This window comes from Myxine glutinosa, chromosome 8 (assembly GCF_964187855.1).
Source record: "Myxine glutinosa chromosome 8, kmMyxGlut1.1, whole genome shotgun sequence".
Classification (NCBI taxonomy): Eukaryota; Metazoa; Chordata; class Myxini; order Myxiniformes; family Myxinidae; genus Myxine; species Myxine glutinosa.
The window spans coordinates 33,408,738-33,430,134 of record NC_136268.1 but is presented as its reverse complement, the minus strand read 5'-3'; the positions used below and the strand labels follow the sequence as shown (position 1 = coordinate 33,430,134).

At 48.9% G+C, this 21,397-nt stretch overlaps 2 protein-coding genes across 5 annotated transcripts in view; both read left to right on the top strand.

Moving 5' to 3' along the window:
- The window catches only part of LOC137432048 (microtubule-associated protein RP/EB family member 3-like), a 97,936-nt gene that overhangs the window by 43,451 nt on the left and 33,088 nt on the right, over positions 1-21,397 (top strand). Inside the window, exon 2 of one of the 4 annotated variants that reach the window (XM_078783169.1) lies at positions 15,155-15,233. The exons of 2 other annotated variants lie outside the window; for them this stretch is intronic. The gene's annotated coding sequence lies outside the window, so the exon portion shown is untranslated. Of the gene's footprint in view, positions 1-15,154; positions 15,234-15,784; positions 15,976-21,397 lie in introns of those variants that run through there. One more of the 4 variants, XM_078783168.1, reaches the window with a different exon arrangement.
- Positions 91-11,107, top strand: LOC144893264 (uncharacterized). The gene is made up of 2 exons (XM_078783161.1): positions 91-338; positions 6,913-11,107. The coding sequence occupies exon 2, from the start codon at positions 7,206-7,208 to the stop codon at positions 9,858-9,860; it is 2,655 nt and encodes an 884-aa protein (XP_078639287.1). The 5' UTR covers positions 91-338; positions 6,913-7,205; the 3' UTR covers positions 9,861-11,107.

Genomic DNA, 21,397 nt, shown 5'->3' with positions numbered 1-21,397 from the left:
GACCCAATGAGCCCATTCTGTCTCTGTGTCTTGTGAGCTAACTCCACCCCTGACTTTCCTTTATATAAAGCAATGTTAATTGAATTATTTGAGAGCATCTTGTTGTACTGTTGGTCATTCCTTGTGAGTTTCAATGCAACTTTGCTGTCCTCAAGCTTGAGTACTCGAGTTCCAATAAATATATCCGTTGCTCCTTTCTTCTGAGTTCTTCTGAGTCCCAAGTCCTAAGTCCTCGTTCTCGGCAACTGGTGGCAGCGGTGGGATCAGTCTGGGCAGTCCGGGACGCGGTCCCAGGCAAGGGAGTGGTGAGAGACCAGCTGGCAATTGATCCGGGTCAGGTGAGCTGTGGTTTTCTTTTGTTTTTTCCTTTTTAGCCCGGGGGTCAGTCCAAATTGTAACCCACTCTCTCTTGCTCGGTCGCCGTACGTTCCGTTCCCTGCTCATACCTGTTCCACGAACCTAAATTTAATTACGGACCGCTTGGGTCCTGGAGCAACTGATTGTTTATGGACTCGTTAGGGTAACGTTACGTAAGGAGAAGTGCCCCACGTTGGGCGCCTGAGGTTAAGGGGTAATAGATCTCTGGGTTGTGAGGGTAAGGATAAGGGCGGCGTCCCGAACCGAGGCCTACCCGGGAGACGTTGGAATTTTAAGTAAGATCAGAACTATTATACGGGCGTAGGACGCCAGGAAAGTGCAGTAAGGGTAGGATAGACGGCTGTGTAGGCGGGCGAGCCTCTCAGGAGAGTAGGTAGCGCGGCCGTACCACGCGAGGCGGGCGAACCTCACGGGTACGAGGCTGCGAGCCTCTCAGAGTTAGGTAGACGGCTGTAAACGCGAGGCGGGCGATCCTCACGAGTACAAGGCTACGTCGGTAAACTAAAATTTTCCTAGGATGGGTAACAGTATGGGTAATAAGACAGTAAAGGCAGGTGAACCGCTTAGACATACCCCAGCATTTTTTATGTTTAAGAGGTATGGCTATGCTGCTGTGAGACCAGGGAAGTCATGGGTTGCATTGACGAAGGATTTGGGAGAACCGTGGCCCGAAGGAGGGTCTTTTGCGCTGGAAAAATTGGACGTGTTGTATGAGACATTAGAAAAGTTCGAACAGGCCACGAAACACTTTCCGCCTGACTATTGGAAAGTCTTTGGCTGGTGGAAGGAAGAAGCGATGAAGCGACACGCAAAGTCGAAACAGGCCAGCTTGGCTGGTGAGGTAACAAAACTCAAGGGTCTGAGGAAACAGGCGAATAAAGAGCAGGATGAAGCGCTTAAGGAAATAGAGAGGCAGGCCAACGCGCGACTGATGCCGCTCGTTGAAAACCCAGACCCCGCGAGAGGGGAGGCAGTGACCAATCTACCCTCCCCAGCCCCAGTCCTAAGCTCTGTCCCGGGGTTTCAGGCACCACCTATCCTTTCTGCGCCCCCGCTACCACCTCCCTATAACCCCGCTACCATCGCGCCCCAGATGCCCCAGAACCACCCGAGCCAGGGAAGGCCGTTTGCACAACTCGGGGCTAACGGAATAGATGACGGGACCGACATCGCAGGGTTCCCGCCACCGATAGGACCGGATGGGTTATACCCCTCACTGGTAGGTTGTAAGGGGAAAAGGACCTCACAAACTACCCCATCGGAATGTCAGGAAAGAGAGGAAAGGAAAACATTGTGCCCTGTACAAGTTATCGGGGTTGACGCAGCAGGTCATGGGGTTCGGGAAAGAGTACCATGGAAAGAATCCTCTTTAACTGTAATGCGGGCAAGGATTCAACATTTGCTTATTGAGGATCCACGGCAGATAGTGCCGACCATGTCGAATTGGGTTTTGGATGGCGAGTGCGACTATCGAGACATAACCCATATGGGAGTGTCCGTGCTCCCACCCAAGGTATGGGAAAGGGCTAGACAAAGAGCACACTGGCCGGTGGCAGACCCAAGGGCTGGTGCAAACCCCCTGTTAACACAAGCGCAATGGGATGCTCAAAAGGTCCTGCTGCTAGATTCTATTGAGCAGGCGCTGTTGCCAGCAGGAGGTCCGGATTGGGGAAAGATCGGGGCCATAAAACAAAAGGCAGGAGAACCAATTGGAGAGTACCGAGAAAGGTTGGAAAAGGCCATTGCGCGCTGGGGAGGACTGGGTCCGATGCAGCTGGGAGGGCTACCCCAACCATTGGTAAATCAATATCTAATCGAGGGGCTTCGGCCGGTGTTAAAGAAACAGGTACAGACCGTCCTCTTCGGCTGGAAGGGAATGACAACCAACGAATTATGCGACAAACTGGAACAATGCCCGGGCTCCTCCCTAGAGGAGAAGAAGGATATTAAGGAGGAAATATTGCAAATGTTCGTCCAGGAGAAACGGGCTCAATTTAACCAAAATAAAAAAGGGGATCAGAGTCAGAACTACATACACGAACAGTGCCAGAAGTGGGGACCTGTTCGAGGTCCAGAGGAACATAGGAGGAGTCGTTATCCTTTTTTCTATAAGGGCCAATTCCCCAACGGAGAGTGGATCCACAGCGAAAATGAAAACCACGACGGTTGTACTGAGGAAGATTTTGGACTAATTAATATGGACGAAATAAAACAACAATGGACAATACCACCCCCTCTCCCCCCTCCTCCTCAAAACCCTCAAACTTGGAATGTGCAAGGGCCCCCTCCCCAACATTGGTATCCACCAAGACCCCTTCTCCAAAACCCCGGACCACCCCCCAATAGTGGGATGCAGAACGGACCAAGGGGGAACTGGGCCCCGCCTCGGGGTCCGCCGCAGTGGCAACCAGTGAACCAGTCACTTTGGGGGCCGCCAGAACGTAGGCAGGGCGGAAGGGGAGCCGTAGAGGGACGACCTATGCCCTCCGCACCACCGGTTCCGCAGGAACCGTGCCATTATTGCAAGCAGATGGGACACTGGATACGTGATTGCCCAAAGGCTCGTAAGGGGTTTCAGCCCCAATACAATAGAGGGGCCTATTGACGGGACGCTGGCGAGTCGCCCAAGGAGTGTCCTCTCTTGACCATGACACCGGCAGAGGAACCAACCATGATGTTGGACGTGGAGGGAAGACAATTAGAATTTCTCGTAGATACGGGCGCGACTCGCAGCACAATTAACAAGGGGCAATTGCCCTCTTTGCGCCCTACGGCCAGGAACGTTCAAATACTGGGTGTTTCGGGTTTACCCCAAGCGCTTCCTATTTCGGAGGAAGTGCGAGTAACATGCGGCCCGCTGGAGGCTAAACATGCTTTCTTGATGACCACTACCGCCCCGACGAATTTGCTGGGACGGGATTTATTGTGCCGTTTGGGCTGTCAAATCTCATGTACCGAGGAGGGAGTTTTCGTAGACGTCGCGGAGTCTAAACGCGACTTGTTGATGACGGCACTGGCTCGTCCCGGCCCCACCGCGTATTGGTGGCGCTTGGATCCAGGGGCTTTGTCTGCTTGGACATATATCATAGATAATGTGTGTTTGGACAGTTCAGTGCTGCGAGATTGGATGCAACAGCACCAAATTTCGATAAAGGACTTAAAGGATAATCCACCCCATTGCACTGCGTACTATGATGCAACGGGTGAGGACGAGAACTACCGGGAAAGGGTTAAGGAAAAGCTGGGCGAATGGATGCCTCTACACTTGTCACGGGTATGGATCGGGCGTGAGGGAATAGGAATTGAGGTAGTCCTAACCCCGAGTCAGCATGCGCTGACCCAATACCCCGAAGGAGCGGTCGCCCATGTTACCCTCACTACTGCCAAAGGGTGGCCGCCGGAAAGTGTAGGTTGGATGGTAGGGAGGTTACGAGAAGTTCCCTTACATGGTTATCGGTGTAAGAGGGGCCGCTGGACTTTGAAACAGCTCGAAAACGGTGAAGGGTTCTCAATTGACATTAAGGCAGAACGGAGGGACGGAAAGTTCGAAGAGGCAGAGTTGCCCCCCAAAGGCACCTATGCCATGAGGGCAGTGCTGACGGACCCGGGTGAGTCGGATTACCTCCTAGCGGAGGTGCCAGACAATTTATGGCCCAAAAGCGACGGCGAGGTTGGACGGATGCGAGACGCCAAACCTCTAGTGATAGCAGTGCAGCCGGGGATGCGCTTGCCAAACGTAAAACAGTATAAGCTACGACCTGAGGCCGACGTAGGCATAGCACCAGTGATTCAATCCCTAGTGGAACAGAAGATTATCGTAGAAACTAACAGCCCATGTAATACACCAATTTTGCCAGTTAAAAAGCCGTCAAAGGACAAATGGAGATTTGTACAGGATTTAAGGGAGGTGAACAAGGTGATACAGGGCATACACCCACTAGTTCCAAACGGAGAAACCCTCATGATGTCAATTCCGCCGGACGCAACATACTTCACGGTCATCGACCTTTGTTCTGCGTTTTTCTCTGTGCCCATCGCGCCTGAGTCACAATACTTGTTCGCTTTCACCCATAGGGGGCGCCAGTATACTTGGACAGTACTACCTCAGGGGTTTTCAGATAGCCCCACTCTGTTTTCCCGGGCGCTGCACCGCGACCTGGCGGATGTGGAATTGAAGGGAGGGTCAGTGTTGCTGCAATACGTTGACGATTTGTTGATTTGCTCCCCTTCAAAGGAGGCGTGCGAAATGGATTCTTTGGCCCTATTAAAGGCCTTGGCGGCCAAAGGCCACAAAGTAGGCAGACCAAAACTTCAGTTTGTGCGGCAGGTTGTAACTTACTTGGGACACGCCATTTCGCACGGAAAACGAGAATTGGATGCTGGACGAGTGACCGCTATCACGGAGCTGCCTCGCCCTCGCTCGCAACGGCAAATGCTGCGCTTCCTAGGTATGACGGGATACTGCCGCACTTGGATACTTGATTTTGCGCTGCTGGCTAAACCACTGTACGAGGCGACCAAATCAAATGCCCCGGACCTATTGATATGGACGGATGAATTGAGGCGATGTTTTGACGGGCTGAAACAGGCGCTGGTTACGGCACCGTCATTAGGACTCCCGGATTATGCGAAACCATTTACCCTTTACACTCACGCCGTGGGAGGTTTCGCCCAGTCAGTTTTGACACAGACCCATGGGGATAAGGAGCGGCCGGTGGCCTACTTTAGTAAAAAGCTAGACCCGGTCGAACAAGGGTTTCCGGTGTGCTTGCAAGCCGTGGCAGCGGCCAGGTACGCAGTAGAAAGAACAGCGGACATTGTTATGGGACACCCAGTAACGCTACGAGTACCACATTGCGTCACTTCGCTGTTGTCACAGCGAAGCACACAGCATTTGTCTAACACTAGATTAATGCAATACGAATCCGCACTGATCACTGCAGCCAACATCACGATCGAACGTTGCACGACGCTCAACCCAGCCTCACTGATGCCCACTCCTGAGGAGGGCGAACCTCATGTGTGCTCCGACGTTGTGCAGCTAGTCTCCACGGTGCGATCGGATTTAAAGGACAATCCCTTAGAATACCCCGACTGTATATATTATGTCGATGGATCAGCTAGGCGCGCATGGGACGGGTCTCTGTTGTCCGGGTACGCCGTGTGCTCGGATAGCGAAACGGTAGAGAGCGGGCGTCTTCCACCTACATTTTCCGCACAGCAGGCGGAGCTGTGCGCCTTGACCAGAGCGTGCAGCTTGGCGGAAGGCCTTGCCGTCAACATTTACACAGATTCGGCCTACGCTCACGGCGTAGTCCACGATAAAGGAGCCATCTGGAAGATGAGAGGTTTTCTCACATCTGCCGGTTCAGTGATAAAGAATGGCGCGTTGGTAGAAGGGCTCCTCCGAAGCATTTTACTTCCCCGCGCTATCGCGGTAATTAAGTGTCGTGGCCACCAAAGGGCGGACACTGACGTTGCCCGGGGCAACGCAAGGGCGGACGAGGCGGCAGGAAAGGCCGCCAACCAACAGATAGAACGCAACATGCCGATGGTGACACGAGCACAGAAGACAGCCGCACAGATTGCTGACATACCGACTGCGGGACCACCCGCCACACCAACTAAGGACGATATCATAAATTTGCAAAATGCTGCACCGACGGCCGAACACGAGGTCTGGCTCAAACGAGGAGCGATACGCCCTGGGCCAGGGGAAATGTGGACCCTTGATGAAAAACCTATAGCACCCCAGGCTTTACTGCCTTGGCTGGCACGCATGGCTCATCAGAATGGTCATGTGTGCCAGAGGGGGGTGATGGGACAGATAGACTACACTTGGGCAGCGCCAGGACTGTCACGGATTGTATCCGAAGTGTGCCGATCGTGTGTGGTCTGCCAGCAACACAATAGAGGGGCGCCACCGAGACATGCACATGATGGGGGACGGCCCCCGCCAAGTGGGCCGTTCGCAACTATTGAGTTCGATTTTACAGAATTGGAACCAAGCATGTCGTTTCGCTATGTGTTGGTAATCGTAGATACGTTCACCAAATGGGTCGAAGCATACCCATGCGTCAAATCCGATGCTCCGACAGTAGTGAAGCGCCTCGTGCGGGATTTTATGTGCAGATTTGGCATTCCCCAGATAATTTCGTCAGATCAAGGAGGCCATTTCACGGCGCAGGTGGTTAAGGGCATCCTGAAGGCGTTGGGCGTTAAACAATCCTTCCATTGCGTCTACCACCCACAGTCCTCAGGACTTGTGGAACGAACGAACAAGACTTTAAAGAATAAACTAGCGAAACTTTGCGCAGACACAGGCTTGAGGTGGCCAGAGGCTCTTCCGCTTGCATTGATGAGCATTCGTTCCACCCCGGGTCGCACTACGGGCCTTTCCCCCCACGAAATATTAATGGGACGACCTATGAGCTTGCCCGTTTCAGCACCAACAGACATGTCCACCCTTGCTTTGCCAGTAATGGATGACATGCTTTTGAGATTTTGCATAGGCTTGTCGAATGTGGCACGCAGCATCCATGCTCGAGTACGAGAGGCGCTGCCTGAACCAATAGGCCACGCCATCCACAACTTTCAGGCCGGCGACTGGGTGCTCGTGAAGCACTTCACCCGCAAGGCTGCTTTGGAGCCACGGTGGAAGGGACCATTCCAGGTGCTACTGGTCACACCGACGGCAGTCTTCTGCGAGGGTAAACCTTCGTGGATCCACGCCACCCATTGTAAGTTGTCCATCCCCGCACCACAAGCCACACAAGACACCGCACCTCACATTGCTGCAGACACCACACCTCACACCGCTGAAGACAATGCACCGTCTAGGGCACCACAGTCTCCTAAGGGCGGCGATGACGGTCATGATGATGGGAATTCTGGGCAGCTGCCTAACAAACCCCGCTAAGGATAGGCTTCTGCAGTTTAACCCACTGAGAGAGGATCTCCCCAAATACCCAGGACACGACAACTACACGTTATTTAAACTTTACTCCGTCAAATACATAACGGCTCCCCGGGGACAGGGGATAGTAGTACATTGCTGTGAGTTGGAGACACATTTCAAGTGGTTATCTGTAAGATGGATGGAAGCCATGGTGGTACACAATGGGACACCACAGGCACGCATGACAACCCCACGCATAGTCTTAACTAAAGTTAGACAGGTGGAAAATGGAAGGTTTACTGGGACCGTGAATAGTCACGCCGCCGCAGGATATCAATGGGGCACGGGCATCGACAATACTACTCTCCTACTGTCGCATGCCCTCGTCGGCCCACACACCACGATAATACTTGAATGTGGAATATGGCCCCCGCGCACGCTGATTAGAAGGAACAAAAAGAGGGGAGATACCCAACACCAATTCCGGCCTAGTTGTGCCGCCTACGTCATTAAACCCCCTCCTGCCCAGGAAGTAAGAAGGAAGCCAGAGGAGAACACATACTGGAAGGTCGCACGGCATATGGCCACAGTACAGAATAGGACACAGTGTTGGATGTGTATGCACCTTCCCCGCACCAGCACAGCAGGCATACCAATGGTAGTGTTACCCCTATCACTCAATGATTTGTGCTCGAAGCCACTAGATACCAAATGCATTAGTACAACCCTGACAAGCCAAGGTTCTGACGGAACTGCGTGTAAACGAGTTTTCCAGTATTCACCCCCCATCCAGTCCCGACACTTTGAGGAACGTCCGGCGCCGGTTTGGGTCAAGCCGGCATGGGGGGCCCTCTGCTTAGAAGGAAAGGGCCAAGTAATGGTAGGCAAATCCGTGTGTAGAGATACCCTTCCCGCGGACCCGAGAAAAGGGAAACACACGCTCCTAGTGAACGTTACAAGCTCGCCCTTGCATAACCTCACACACCTCCAGTTGGCATGGAAAGGGGAAAACGGGACAAACACTATCCCAGGTCTTCTCACTTGCATGACCACCCATTTAGTGGCCCCGCACGGGACCATGTTTGTATGCGGGAATAAAGCTTACCCGTATTTACCTGATAATTGGGGAGGAATTTGCTATTTAGGATCAGTTTTCCCAGAGATGGAAATGCGACAGCACTTGCATAATACCACCGCACTCATAAGGACACAACGAAGCACCTATTGGCACGACGACGACACCACTACTTTACACGGCGCTGATTGGGAGAAAGCCGTTAGCTTCTTCTTCCCATGGGCTGGGACGGTCATGAACAGTTACCGCATTGACAAAATTGCGTTAATCTTAGAAACTGTGGCCAACGCCACCGCTACAGCACACGACGAAATGTTGGACACAGTTGTCCATCTGCGTACAATGGTTATGCAAAATAGGGTTGCATTAGATATGCTATTGGCAGAACGAGGAGGGGTATGTGGGATAATTGAGGGTAAATGTTGCACTTTTATTCCTGACCCCTCACAGGGTGTCAGTGCTGCTATTATAACGTTAAGGGAAAGCGCTCACTCATTGACAAGGGATCGCTTGGATCGGGAAGCCTCCCACCAGTGGCTTACCGACTGGTTCAAAGGGTGGACAGGCACAATTGTAAAGTGGGTACTAACCGCTTTGGCAATAGTCCTTGGAATCGTGGTTAGTTGTGTGATAATCAAGGCTTTAGTCCTTGCGTGTGTGAGGAAGTTTTCCACAGGATGGACACTGACGACGACACCGGAAAAGGCCATGGTGATGATCGACCAGCGGATCGCGGGTCCGGATGACACACCAGCTGTCAACTCAACTGCCAGTCGCGGATCCTGGAACGACGACCTGAACGAGTCCCTGGGCCGCGACAATGAGATCTTCGCTTCCGAAGATTGTTCTTCCATTGCTGATATTACCGATAATGATGTCGAGTACACTTATGCGGACCTCGAAGCATTTCAGGCTACTAGAAGGCCGTTTAAACTGGGCCCCGACACGTCGGAAGAAGAAATCGACGATTTCCTGAAGGATTCCTCTCGTTTCTTCACGATATGCCATGCCGTGGCTATGACTATGGGCCGTCCACTCCGCAGGCCTACGCCACCTGAAAATAATGTTACTGATGATGTTACCAATGATGATGTGGGCCACTTGCGAGGGTCCCCGGCTGATGTTTATGTTTCAATGCAGGCTCTGCCTCTCCATGTTTCACGAGCTCACCTTTATGTCTCACAAGCCCACAGTGAGTCAAACGCCACTGACCCAGTTCGGGATTTGGACCCAGCTGTGAACCCAAGCCCGGATGGAGAGGAACTCGATCGTGAAAATACTCTGAGTTCCGAGTCTGATTGTTTTGGAGATTCGCCCTTGAATAACAGCGAAGCAAGCAGCATCGCCTCGGACGATCTCGACTTTGACCCAAAGGAAGTTTCTCTCCCACCTTTGGATCGTTATGCTTTATTTCATGGCCATAGGTTTGAGCCACCTGATACTGACGATGTTGTGTCTTCCCCAGATCACCAGCACGTAAGAGACCTCATGAACATGAATATCGATTGAGCGCTGAAGATCGACAAGGATTTCACTTGGGGAAGCCTGGGCGAGCTCCAGTTGGGGAGGAGTCCGGCTGCACCTCTGTGGTCCAAGGGTGGGTCGGAGATCTTCCTGGGTGTGGACCCCGGTGGAACCAGAGGTCTTCGTTGTGGATTTGGCGCGCTATTCGATCTTCATGTCTCTACGGTCTCACCTCATACACCCATCTACACCCGACTTACATCATACATCCACTTACACCCACTTGCACCCACACACCCGCGGATCAGCCTGCTGGGTTCGTTGTGCGGTACTGGGTACGGGACATGCTCACTGGGCTGCATTCGTGTGGTACGTTACGTTTAGTTACACTCTCTCTCTCTTCCACCTCTTTTGGTGGATTTTGTGTGCCATTTGATCACTCTGCTTTTACGGCCTTACATTGCATACTCACATACAGACGCGAATCATCCTACTGAGTTTGTGTGGTGCTTTGGTACGGGACATTCTTACGGGGCTGCCTTCGCGTGATATGTTGAATGATTTTTCTGTTTTTGTTTGAAATAAAGGCCTTTGATTGGCTCGTAGATAACTTTGTATCTTAGATCCAAAAGGGCGGTATGTAGGGAGCTGTAATGCCCCTCCCCCTTTGTATATCCTTGCTGCTTTACCAATTACCAAGTATAACCAATTATATGTTTTGTTTTGACTTGCTACTGTACTCTCTCATGATACTGAGTTCTTTCTACTGCATTGAGGATGTGTAATATCCTAATAAGGAGTTCTCTGCCTTTGTGCTCTGGCCTGCGTGGGCGCAATCTCTAGTTCCCCTTTCCAGGCCTTGAAGGCAACCCTTATCTCTCTTTGCCTGTTTCCTGTTTTTGCCATTATCTTGCAAGTTGACAGTTTTACGAGTGACCACTCCCCTTTGTACTTTCCCAAGCCAGCTGCTATACAGAAAGTTGTAAACATGTTGTCACATAATGCTGACCATCTCCTTATCAGAAGCTAACCCATGACTGGCCTTGGATGAACTTCCTTTAATTAACTGAACAACAGGATGGGACTATGGTGGGGGACCCAATGAGCCCATTCTGTCTCTGTGTCTTGTGAGCTAACTCCACCCCTGACTTTCCTTTATATAAAGCAATGTTAATTGAATTATTTGAGAGCATCTTGTTGTACTGTTGGTCATTCCTTGTGAGTTTCAATGCAACTTTGCTGTCCTCAAGCTTGAGTACTCGAGTTCCAATAAATATATCCGTTGCTCCTTTCTTCTGAGTTCTTCTGAGTCCCAAGTCCTAAGTCCTCGTTCTCGGCATATATACATATACATATATATATATACATATATATATACATATACATATATATATATATATACATATACATATATATATATATATACATATACATATATATCTATATATATATCTATATATATACATATATATCTATATATATATCTATATATATATATAGATATATATATATATATACAGTATATATATATATATATATATATATATATATATCCCATGTATACTGGTGACACACAAGATTATATATCTTATGTATACTGATGAGTGATGACGCATCAGATTATATATCCCATGTATACTGGTGACACACAAGATTATATATCCCATGTGGACTGGTGACACACCAGATTATATATGTATATATATCCCATGTATACTGGTGACACACAAGATTATATATCCCATGTATACTGGTGACACACAAGATTATATATCCCATGTATACTGGTGACGCACCACATTATATATATATATATATATCCCATGTATACTGGTGACACACCAGATTATATATATATATGTATATATATCCCATGTATACTGGTGACACACCAGATTATATATATCCCATGTATACTGGGGACACACCAGATTATATATATCCCATGTATACTGGGGACACACCAGATTATATATCCCATGTATACTGGGGACACACCAGATTATATATCCCATGTATACTGGGGACACACCAGATTATATATATCCCATGTATACTGGTGACTCACCAGATTATATATTGTTACGGATCTCTACATCGGCCTTTTTCCCCTTAAGAAGGGGGGATTAATCCCCTTGTTTATGACTGACCGACGTGAGTCCTGAAGTTGCCCAGCTCCTTCCGGAGAGGCAGGTGAGCAACCCCGTTCGAGACCGCGGACAAGATGTTAATTGCCGAGCAGATTAGCAGCCGCGGCACGAACCATTAGCAAGTAACTGACCCGATTCTTGAACGTTGGCCAAATCGTGCCACAGGTATTCAATTGGGAAAAGACAAGGACTAACGGATGTGAAGGAAAGAAGGCAAGGTAGGAAGAACAATAATTTATTACTACTATTATGTACACAATCAAAAGGAACCAAGGAGAAGGAAGGATACGAAAATAAAGACAGAAAGATGGAAGGACCAGAAGACACAGTGCAACACTAGCTTACCTATACAAACTTACTTATACCCCAGGACAAGACACACAAAACAGACGACAATCAGACTTACACGAATGGGGGAGGAAGGCAGGAACGAATGGCTGGAAGGAGAGGAAGGTTCGGGTGGAGTTGGGTGGCTGGACGGACGAGGAGGTCGGATCACAAGGCGGGAAGGATGCGGGTGGTTGGTGTGATCCCGGCTCGAGTTTAGCAGCCGCCGACTCTCCCCAATCGTCTCCACACGGCGACGTTGCTTCGTGGCCGCAACTGCCGTCACCGCTGTCGACGTTCAAAGCTGCGGTTTGTTCAAAGCTGCGGTGGACTCCCCTTAGGTGAACTCATCCCTTCTCTTCCTTTCTGACGCAACTCCTGGTGGGGGCTGATGCAATGGGTTTTATAACCCCACCCTCTTGAGCCATACCCACTCATCCTTGGTTGGTCGGCAAGGGCTTTCCTGGCTCCACCCTCTGATGACGAGGTGCGGGCCACGCCCGTAATGTAGCTCCTCCCCCTTCGTCTCCGAGGCTTGACCGCGTGCGTAATGGAGTCGAATGGTGTAGTTGGTAAATGCGGTTGGCAATGGAGGTTTTGGGAATGGAGGCTTTGGGGAATTGGAAAAGGGAACTATCTTATGTCATCTGATGCAATGCAGACTCAACTAATGGGAAACACAGCCTTAAACTAATACACATAATAAGGAAATAACTATTTAGAAGGGTATATGATGGCCTACGTGCTTGCGATGGAGTAACTAAGAGGACGACCTTTGACCTTTACACACAAAACGGAGATATTTACAAGGAATCATTACACTACTCAGGGTGATATTTACAACAAAAAAACACAGGATTCTCAAATCTGCAACAATATATATATCCCATGTATACTGGTGACACACCAGATTATATATATCCCATGTATACTGGGGACACACCAGATTATATATATCCCATGTATACACCAGATTATATATCCCATGTATACTGGGGACACACCAGATTATATATCCCATGTATACTGGTGACACACCAGATTATATATCCCATGTATACTGGGGACACACCAGATTATATATCCCATGCATTCTGGTGACACACCAGATTATATATCCCATGCATTCTGAGGACACACCAGATTATATATCCCATGCGTACTGGGGACACACCAGATTATATATCCCATATGATTTCCCTTGCCCTTGGCAAAACTCCTCGTTAATAAAGCCTTTATCTGTCTGATGAATGTTGTACAAGGTTGTCCATGCAACTCAACAGCTTCACTCGGTATTATGATCACTACATATGTATACCACCACCCATCCACACCAAACGAAGGGCCTCTTTCTTGCAGAGAAGCTTGGAGGAGGGTTTACTGTACATCTGACTTGATCTGTATTTAATTTAATTTTTTGGGGTCGGGTGAGGGGTGGGGGGGGGGGGGGGGAGCGGAGCATGAAATTGTAAGGATGTAACAACTCTGGGAATGCTCCATCTTTGCTGTGATAAATGGGCCAGGCAGGATTGCAAACCTTGCAGAAATGGCACGACCCAACTGAGGTTGCTCCAAATATCTGAGGCCCCACTGAAGCTAGGCCTCCAGAGAATGATGAGCTGTCGAGGGCATCCTTGTTTCAAAAGAAAACCCTTACCTTTAACTTCCCTCACCCACCCCCCATGACGATGTGACCCCCAGTGAAGATTTCACCAGCTTATCTCGTTGATATGCTTCCTCTGTCTTTACATCAACTTCCTGGTGCACTTTCTTGGTCCAGGCAGGCCCTCACCCATCAAGAACCAATCGCACAACTCTCCACGGCTTCCAAGCTTGTCGAGGCATGCTCTTGCCTACCTGGGCTATTCCACCGTATCGTGGTCAAATTTTACGACGATTATTAACCTAGTTCGTCTCATTATATTATTTACTCTATTAATATTATGAACCCGAAATGATACCAGCTGGCTAATGCAGAACCTGGTCTGCGATTACGGGTTTGAATCCCAAGTCTGCATGGTGACGAATGACAAACCACCCCGTTTCTTTCTCTGCTTGGACACTTGGCAGAATTGCTTCTTTGGAAATAATATGATCATGGATGATGATGATATCATTCTGCATGTACCGTAAAATAGGGTGAATAGGGACAGCAAGGTGAATAGGGACACAAACTGAAAAAAGGTTCGGAAACTTTTTTCGCTGAAAATTGATAACCATACTGATTTGTTGATATTTGGGTTGAAAGTGTTCTCTTGTTTTTAAAAAAAGCAACTTATAGACCCTATTAACTCCATATATGGATATTAACCCCATATATGGATTTTTATGGCTGTCCCTATTCACCCCGTTTTACGGGTGGTAAAATTGTATACTGGTATTCACCCTGTTTTACGGGTGGATAGGGACAGCCATAAAAATCCATATATGGGGTTAATATCCATATATGGGGTTAATAGGGACTATAAGTTGCTTTTTTTAAAAACAAGAGAACACTTTCAACCCAAATATCAACAAATCAGTATGGTTATCTATTTTCAGCGAAAAAAGTTTCCGAACTTTTTTTTAGTTTGTGTCCCTATTCACCTTGCTGTGTCCCTATTCACCTCATTTCACGGTACTTATTTTTATTGGCAATATTGTAGTTTAAGTAGTTTATGCATCTAGTACTCGTCAAATTGCAAGATGTTCCAAGCAGTATAAAGATCAGACTTGAGCATACCTTGGATTTGAAACACACAAAACCTCTATTTGATATTCCCCCTCTATTTAATTTATTTGCTCTTGCGTTCTCCATTGTTTTTGGAACATGAGATTTGTGATTCATGAGCTCATCGGTTTTTGGCTTTTGTCTCCATGCAGCTGCTGGGCTTGGTTGTGGAAAGGGCATTCCAGATCAGGAAATGATGATAGTTCTCTATTGATGGGAGAGATTGTTTGGGTAAGATGTGGGTTTAAAGTGTTGGTGCATGAATTGGAAGTCTCTTAAATCTTTTTATTGTTCTTTAAAATTTTCTAAATTGGATGTACCCTGTATTGGTGTGTTGTAAACACAGTTCTGCCTCTTCAGTACAGCCAGGTTCTCAAGGTTGAAAGGGAGATCATGGTGTTGCTACGTATTGTTAGCTTTCAAAAAGAGGGACCAAGGGATGGTGTGGTATGATGGTGAATGTTTAATGATCTTTGTAAATTATGTATTTGTATCGTGGTTATTCTTTTGGCACTGTTAACATTGCTGGGTGAAGCTCAGATTCCATGTGGGAAGGAATTTATAAGCACTACAGTGAATCTTGTGAATTATTTAAGCCAGAGTTATTCAATAGTTTGTTCTGTGCTTGTCAAATGTATGTATGAGGACACAAACTTGTAATGACATGTGCATTTGTCTGTTCTGATCATTGCATTCCATATGCAGCCTTTGGTTGCCTGTTGAATCGTTGTTGGGGGTGCAATTGCCGCTGATGCAGTGTCCTCTGTAGGTTAGAGGAAATTTTGGGCCAGGATGCCGTGATATCTCGCCTACTTTTCGCGAAGGACACAGGGAGAAATTTAAGATGCACCAACTAATGCCGGTACACAAGACATCCAGTTTAACGGACATCCGAGTGACTGCAAACGTATTGTCTCGCTCTACCTGTGAGACACCAGGGTGACACTTTATAGCTGGGTCCGACAGCTCACAGGTGAGCGTGTATACCTCTTGGCCATCTGGCCAGCCAATAAATTGTTGGAACAGCTGCAAGGTCTTATCACACTCTGTCCAAGATTTATTGAGAACCTTAAAATGCTATATACAGTCATGTGAAAAAGTAAGTACACCCCTACATTTATCACTACTTCAAATACCTAAAATTAGAATCGGGTGCACCAGCTCAGGTGCAAATGATTAGGACATTGTTAGAGAGGATCTTGGAGGAACCTGTCTTATTTGAACCGCAGACATTTAGTTTGGTTTGCTCTTTGTTGTTGAAGTGTGTGGCGTCACCATGCCTCGATCAAAAGAGCTCTCTGAGGCCTTCAGAAAGAAGGTTATAGATGCCTACGAGTCTGGGAAGGGATTTAAAAAGATCTCCAAACAATTTGAAATCAATCATTCGACTGTCCGGAAGATCATCTACAAGTGGAGAAGATTCCAAACAACTGCCAACTTGGTCAGGCCAGGCCGCCCCAGCAAGTTCAGCCCGAGAGCAGACCACAACATGCTGAAAGAAGTCTCTGAGAACCCCAAAATGTCATCACGGGACGTACAGGTAGCTCTTGCCACTGTTGATGTCAAAGTGCACGAGTCTACCATTAGAAAGAAGCTGTACAAATTTGATCTTTATGGGAGGTGTGCCAGGAGGAAACCTTTGCTGTCCAGAAAGAACATCAGGGCAAGACTAAAGTTTGCCAATGAACACCTGGGCAAAGACCAGCACTTCTGGAACAATGTGCTCCGGGCAGATGAGTCAAAGGTAGAGCTATTTGGCCACAGTACCAGAAGACATGTTTGGTGACAACCAAAGACAGCATTTGACCACAAGAACCTGATACCAACTGTAAAGCATGGTGGTGGATATATTATGGTTTGGGGCAGCTTTGCTGCATCAGGGCCTGGGCAGCTCGCCATCATAGAATCCTCTATGAATTCTTCATTGTACCAGAGGGTGCTTGAGGATAATGTGAGGCCATCTGTCGGCAAGTTGAAGCTCAACCGAAGCTGGACCTTGCAACATGACAATGACCCTAAACATACCAGTAAATCCACCAAGGAATGGCTGAAAAGAAAGAAATGGAGGGTTCTGGAATGGCCAAGTCAAAGCCCGGATCTAAATCCCATCGAGATGTTGTGGGGGGATTTGAAACGAGCTGTGCATGCAAGAAACCCCTCAAACATCGCACAGCTTCCAAAGTAAATTGCTCTCTCTCATGCACAGATTTATCCCATCTCGTCTTCAGTTGTCATACCCTTCCTCCCGTCCATGGTACACGGAATCTTGTGGTGAGGCTGTTGCCCAGAAACAACTTGCCTTCGTCTCCTGGAAAGCAAATCCAACGGAAGGAAATCTCATTTCCTTTCACAAAGCCCGAAACAAGTGTGTGTCCACCCTCAGGAGAGCCAGGAAACAATATCTCTCCGTTCTCAAGACCGAACTCTCTTATCTGTCTCCCTCTTCCAAATCCTGGTGGCGTCTGGTCAAATCCGTTTCTGGTGTTTGTTCCCCCTCCATCCCCTCCCTTACCTCAAACGGCTACACAGCTGACTCCGCACGTGAAAAAGCTGAATGCCTCAACTCTGTGTTTGCCTCTAAATCTTGTGTCCCAAACCCATCCCTCTCTGTACCCACCATACCCAGTCGTACCCTGCTGCTCCTGGACTCCGTGTCCTTTCCTCCTGACAAGGTGGAAAAGTTTCTGTCAACCCTCGACTCTGATTCTGCAACTGGACCCGACGGCATCAGCCCACGGGTCCTAAAATCCTGCTCTGCTGCTCTATCTCACCCTCTCTCTGTTCTCTTCACTCTCTCTTTTGCTCAAGGTCAACTGCCATCTGCTTGGAAATCAGCCAACATCACCGCTTTGCACAAAAAAGGTGCAAAAACAGATCCTAGCAACTACAGACCAATCAGCCTTCTCCCAATTATCAGCAAAGTCATGGAATCCATCATTGCTTCTGATATGAAATCTTTCCTCTTCTCCAATGGCTTGATCTCTGATCATCAATTTGGTTTCAGACCAGGTCACTCTACTCTGGACATGCTGCTTCTGCTGTCTCAACAATGGATGGAGGTCCTCAATGCCAAACAGGAAATTAGAGCTGTCTCCCTCGACATATCACGTGCCTTCGACACGGTCTGGCACCCCGCTCTGCTCACCAAACTCTCCTCCTTTGGTATCCATGGAAATCTCCACGCATGGCTGGCGGACTTCCTCTCTAGTCGTCGTCAACGTGTGGCCCTGAATGGGTTTCTCTCATCTCCTCTTCCTGTTCAGGCTGGAGTTCCCCAAGGCAGTGTTCTGGGCCCCGTGCTTTTTCTGGTCTTCATCAATGATCTCTCTGACTCTCTCGAAAATCCTCTCTATCTCTTTGCTGATGACTCCACTCTCTGCCGCTCCATTCCTCTTCCCTCAGATCGGCAGTCTGCTGCCTCCTCACTCTCTGAAGACCTGGACAAAATCACAGACTGGTCAAACAAGTGGAACATGTCTTTCAATCCTGACAAATCTCACACTCTTACTATGTCTCTCCGAAAAGATCGACTGGACAACCCTCCCATCTACTTTCTCAACAATCCTCTCCAAGAAGTTCTGTCGCTGAAGATTTTGGGTCTCACTATCTGCCATGATCTTTCTTGGGAAAACCACATTTCCAAGCTGGCCTCCAAAGCCAGTCGCCGACTGGGCATCCTCCGTCGTGCGAAGTCCTTCCTCGGCACACCTGAGCTCCTCACCACATACAAGGCTTTCATCCGCAGCTCAATGGAATACTGTTCTCCCCTATGGGCCGGTGCTCCTGCTTCACACCTAGCTCGGCTTCACGCTGTTGAAACCAAAGCTTTCAGAATTATTGGAATCTCCCGCGATGAAGCTATCTCTGAGGGCCTTTCACTCACTCACCGCAGGCAGGTAGGTGGTCTTTCTGTCTTCTACCGACTCCTCTCCGGCCTTGCACCCCCAGCTCTCTCTGTGCTCTGTCCCCCAAATATTCCTACAGGTCGCACAAGATCTGCCAGCAACCCTCTGATGGTTAAACTGCCGAAATCTCGGCTCTCCGCTCACCTTCACTCTTTCATTCCTCTTTTCTCCCGCCTCTGGAACAAACTCCCTCACTCCCTTCAATCCCACTCCTCCCTCCAGGTCTTTAAAACAGCTGTTCACCACCATCTCTTATCTTCCCCCATCCAAAACCTTGATCTTTTCTACCCCCGCTAATTCACCCCAGATCCACCTTGTTTGAAATTCCAACTTCTTTCCTGGAAGTCCTGGCAGTGTCCATATGTTTTATACCTCTCCCACTGCCCCCTTCCCACGCCCCCCCCCCCCCAAAGCCCTCGCCCTCTCTCAGATCTCTCGATGTCTCCATGTCTCTCGGTCCCTGCTCTCAAATGTTGTGTTTGTGTCCTTCCCCCTCTCTCCCCATCTTGTCTACCGCTCCCTATGTTATATGTTTTATGTGTCGGTTTGTCTTTCTGTGTGATTAATGTTCGCTCTTTCACGAGCCTCGATATTGTATACAAAAAAAAAAAAAAAAAAAAAAAAAAAAAAAAAAAAAAAAAAAAAAAAAAAAAAAAAAAAAAAAAACTGAAAGAATTCTGCCTGGAGGAGTGGGCAAACATTTCTCCCAGTCGATGTCAGAGACTGGTAGACAGTTATAAGTGCACATCGGATTTTTATGTGAAAAATAAATAAATATTTTTTCACATAAAACGGCTTTTTTGCGCGAAAAAAAATTATTTTGCTATTTTCGGAGAAAAAAAAAATTTCACCCTTTTTTGGGAAAAATAAAATAAAATGCCCTTTTTGGTCGAAAATGTCTGGCAACGCTAAAAAAAATTACGGAATTTTTCGAAATTTTTAACTGCGATCGATCTCAAAAACAAAACGTTGCGTCCACTTGCGTGCGTTGCGTCCCCAGCGTGTACAGCAGTGAGGCGGTGTACTACAGTGAGAGAGTGTACACAAAGTGTGAACAAGTCTCCTATCAAGATGAGTGCTGCTCTTCGTGACAAGTGGCTGAAGGAATTCAACGCTGGCGGCGATGGGGCCACCTTCAAGTACGTGTCGAGTGACACGGCTTTCTGTCGAGCTTGTGAAAAGACTTTCCGGGCGAAGCAGAAGTCTGAGCTGGCCCAACATGTCCGAGGAGACCGCCACAAGAGCAACTTGGCCTTGAAGAAGAAGAGGACGGTCACGCAAGCCACCATGGAGGACTTTGGTGGCGGAAAGAGGCACAAGTGCGACGTCGTGGCTCAGGAGCTGTGCCAGGCCATGCTGGCCGCTGGCATCCCATGGTCGAAATTGGAAAACCCTGCCCTCCGGTCGTTCCTGGAGAAGCACATCACTCTCCAGATCCCCGATGAAAGCTGGATTCGAAAGCACTACCTCGACAAGTGCTACGACGAGGCCTTGGTGGGGATCCGTGCCGACCTCAGACAGCAGCCCATCTGGCTGTCCGTCTACGAGACGACCGATTCGGCAGGTCGATATGTGGCCAACATCATCGCGGGACGCTTGTCCAAGGAGGGGTACTTTCGTCCCCACCTCGTCCAGTGCATGTTTCTGGAGAAGACCAACTCCGGGGAGATCGTGCGCGCAGTCAATGACACGCTGCGCTATCTTCGGCCTGATTTCAAGCCGGAGTGCCTCAAGGTCCTCGTCAGCGATGCCGCGGCCTATATGATCAAGGCCGGCCATGCCCTGAAGGAACTCTTCCCGGACTTGCTGCATGTGACTTGCGTTGCCCACGCGCTCCACCGTGTCTGCGAGACAGTCCGAGAAATGTTCAAGGACGTCAACGACCTGATTGCCACGACGAAGAAGGTGTTCGTCAAAGCCCCGTCGCATGTTGTCCTTTGGAAGGAGCAGCAGCCCAATCTTTCTCTCCCCCCGGAGCCCATTCTGACTCGGTGGGGGACGTGGATCGACGCCGCGGTGTTTTACGCCGAGCACTTCGAGGCCGTCAAGGACATTGTGGACCAGCTGAACGATGACGCGATGGCAATCCGGAGTGCCAAGGACCTATTCGGAAAGGCGGACATCAAGCTCAGTTTGGTCTTCTTAAATGCCCACGTGTCGTTCATCCCGAAGATCCTTAAGCAGCTGGAGGAGGCCGGCATGGAGCTGGCCAAGGCCTTCCAGCTCCTTGATCAGGCCAAGGAGGAGCTCGAAAAGATCCGAGGCTGCCGTAAGGAGATCCTGCTCACCAAGTTCAAGGCGGTGCTGCAGCGCAATCCCGACATTGGTGTGCTGAGGACAGTGGCTTTGATCCTGGATGGAGATCAGCACGGATCTGAGGTTGGTGTGCTGGCTGAAGTCAAGCTTGCTGACATCCCCCTCTTGAGGTACTGCCCTATCGTCAGCGTCGACGTGGAAAGGTCCTTCTCCGTCTACAGAAACGTCCTCGCA

What these genes read in the sequence shown, in the direction of transcription:
- LOC144893264 (XM_078783161.1), top strand. Translation starts at nt 7,206, where the DNA reads ATGCACCGTCTAGGGCACCACAGTCTCCTAAGGGCGGCGATGACGGTC.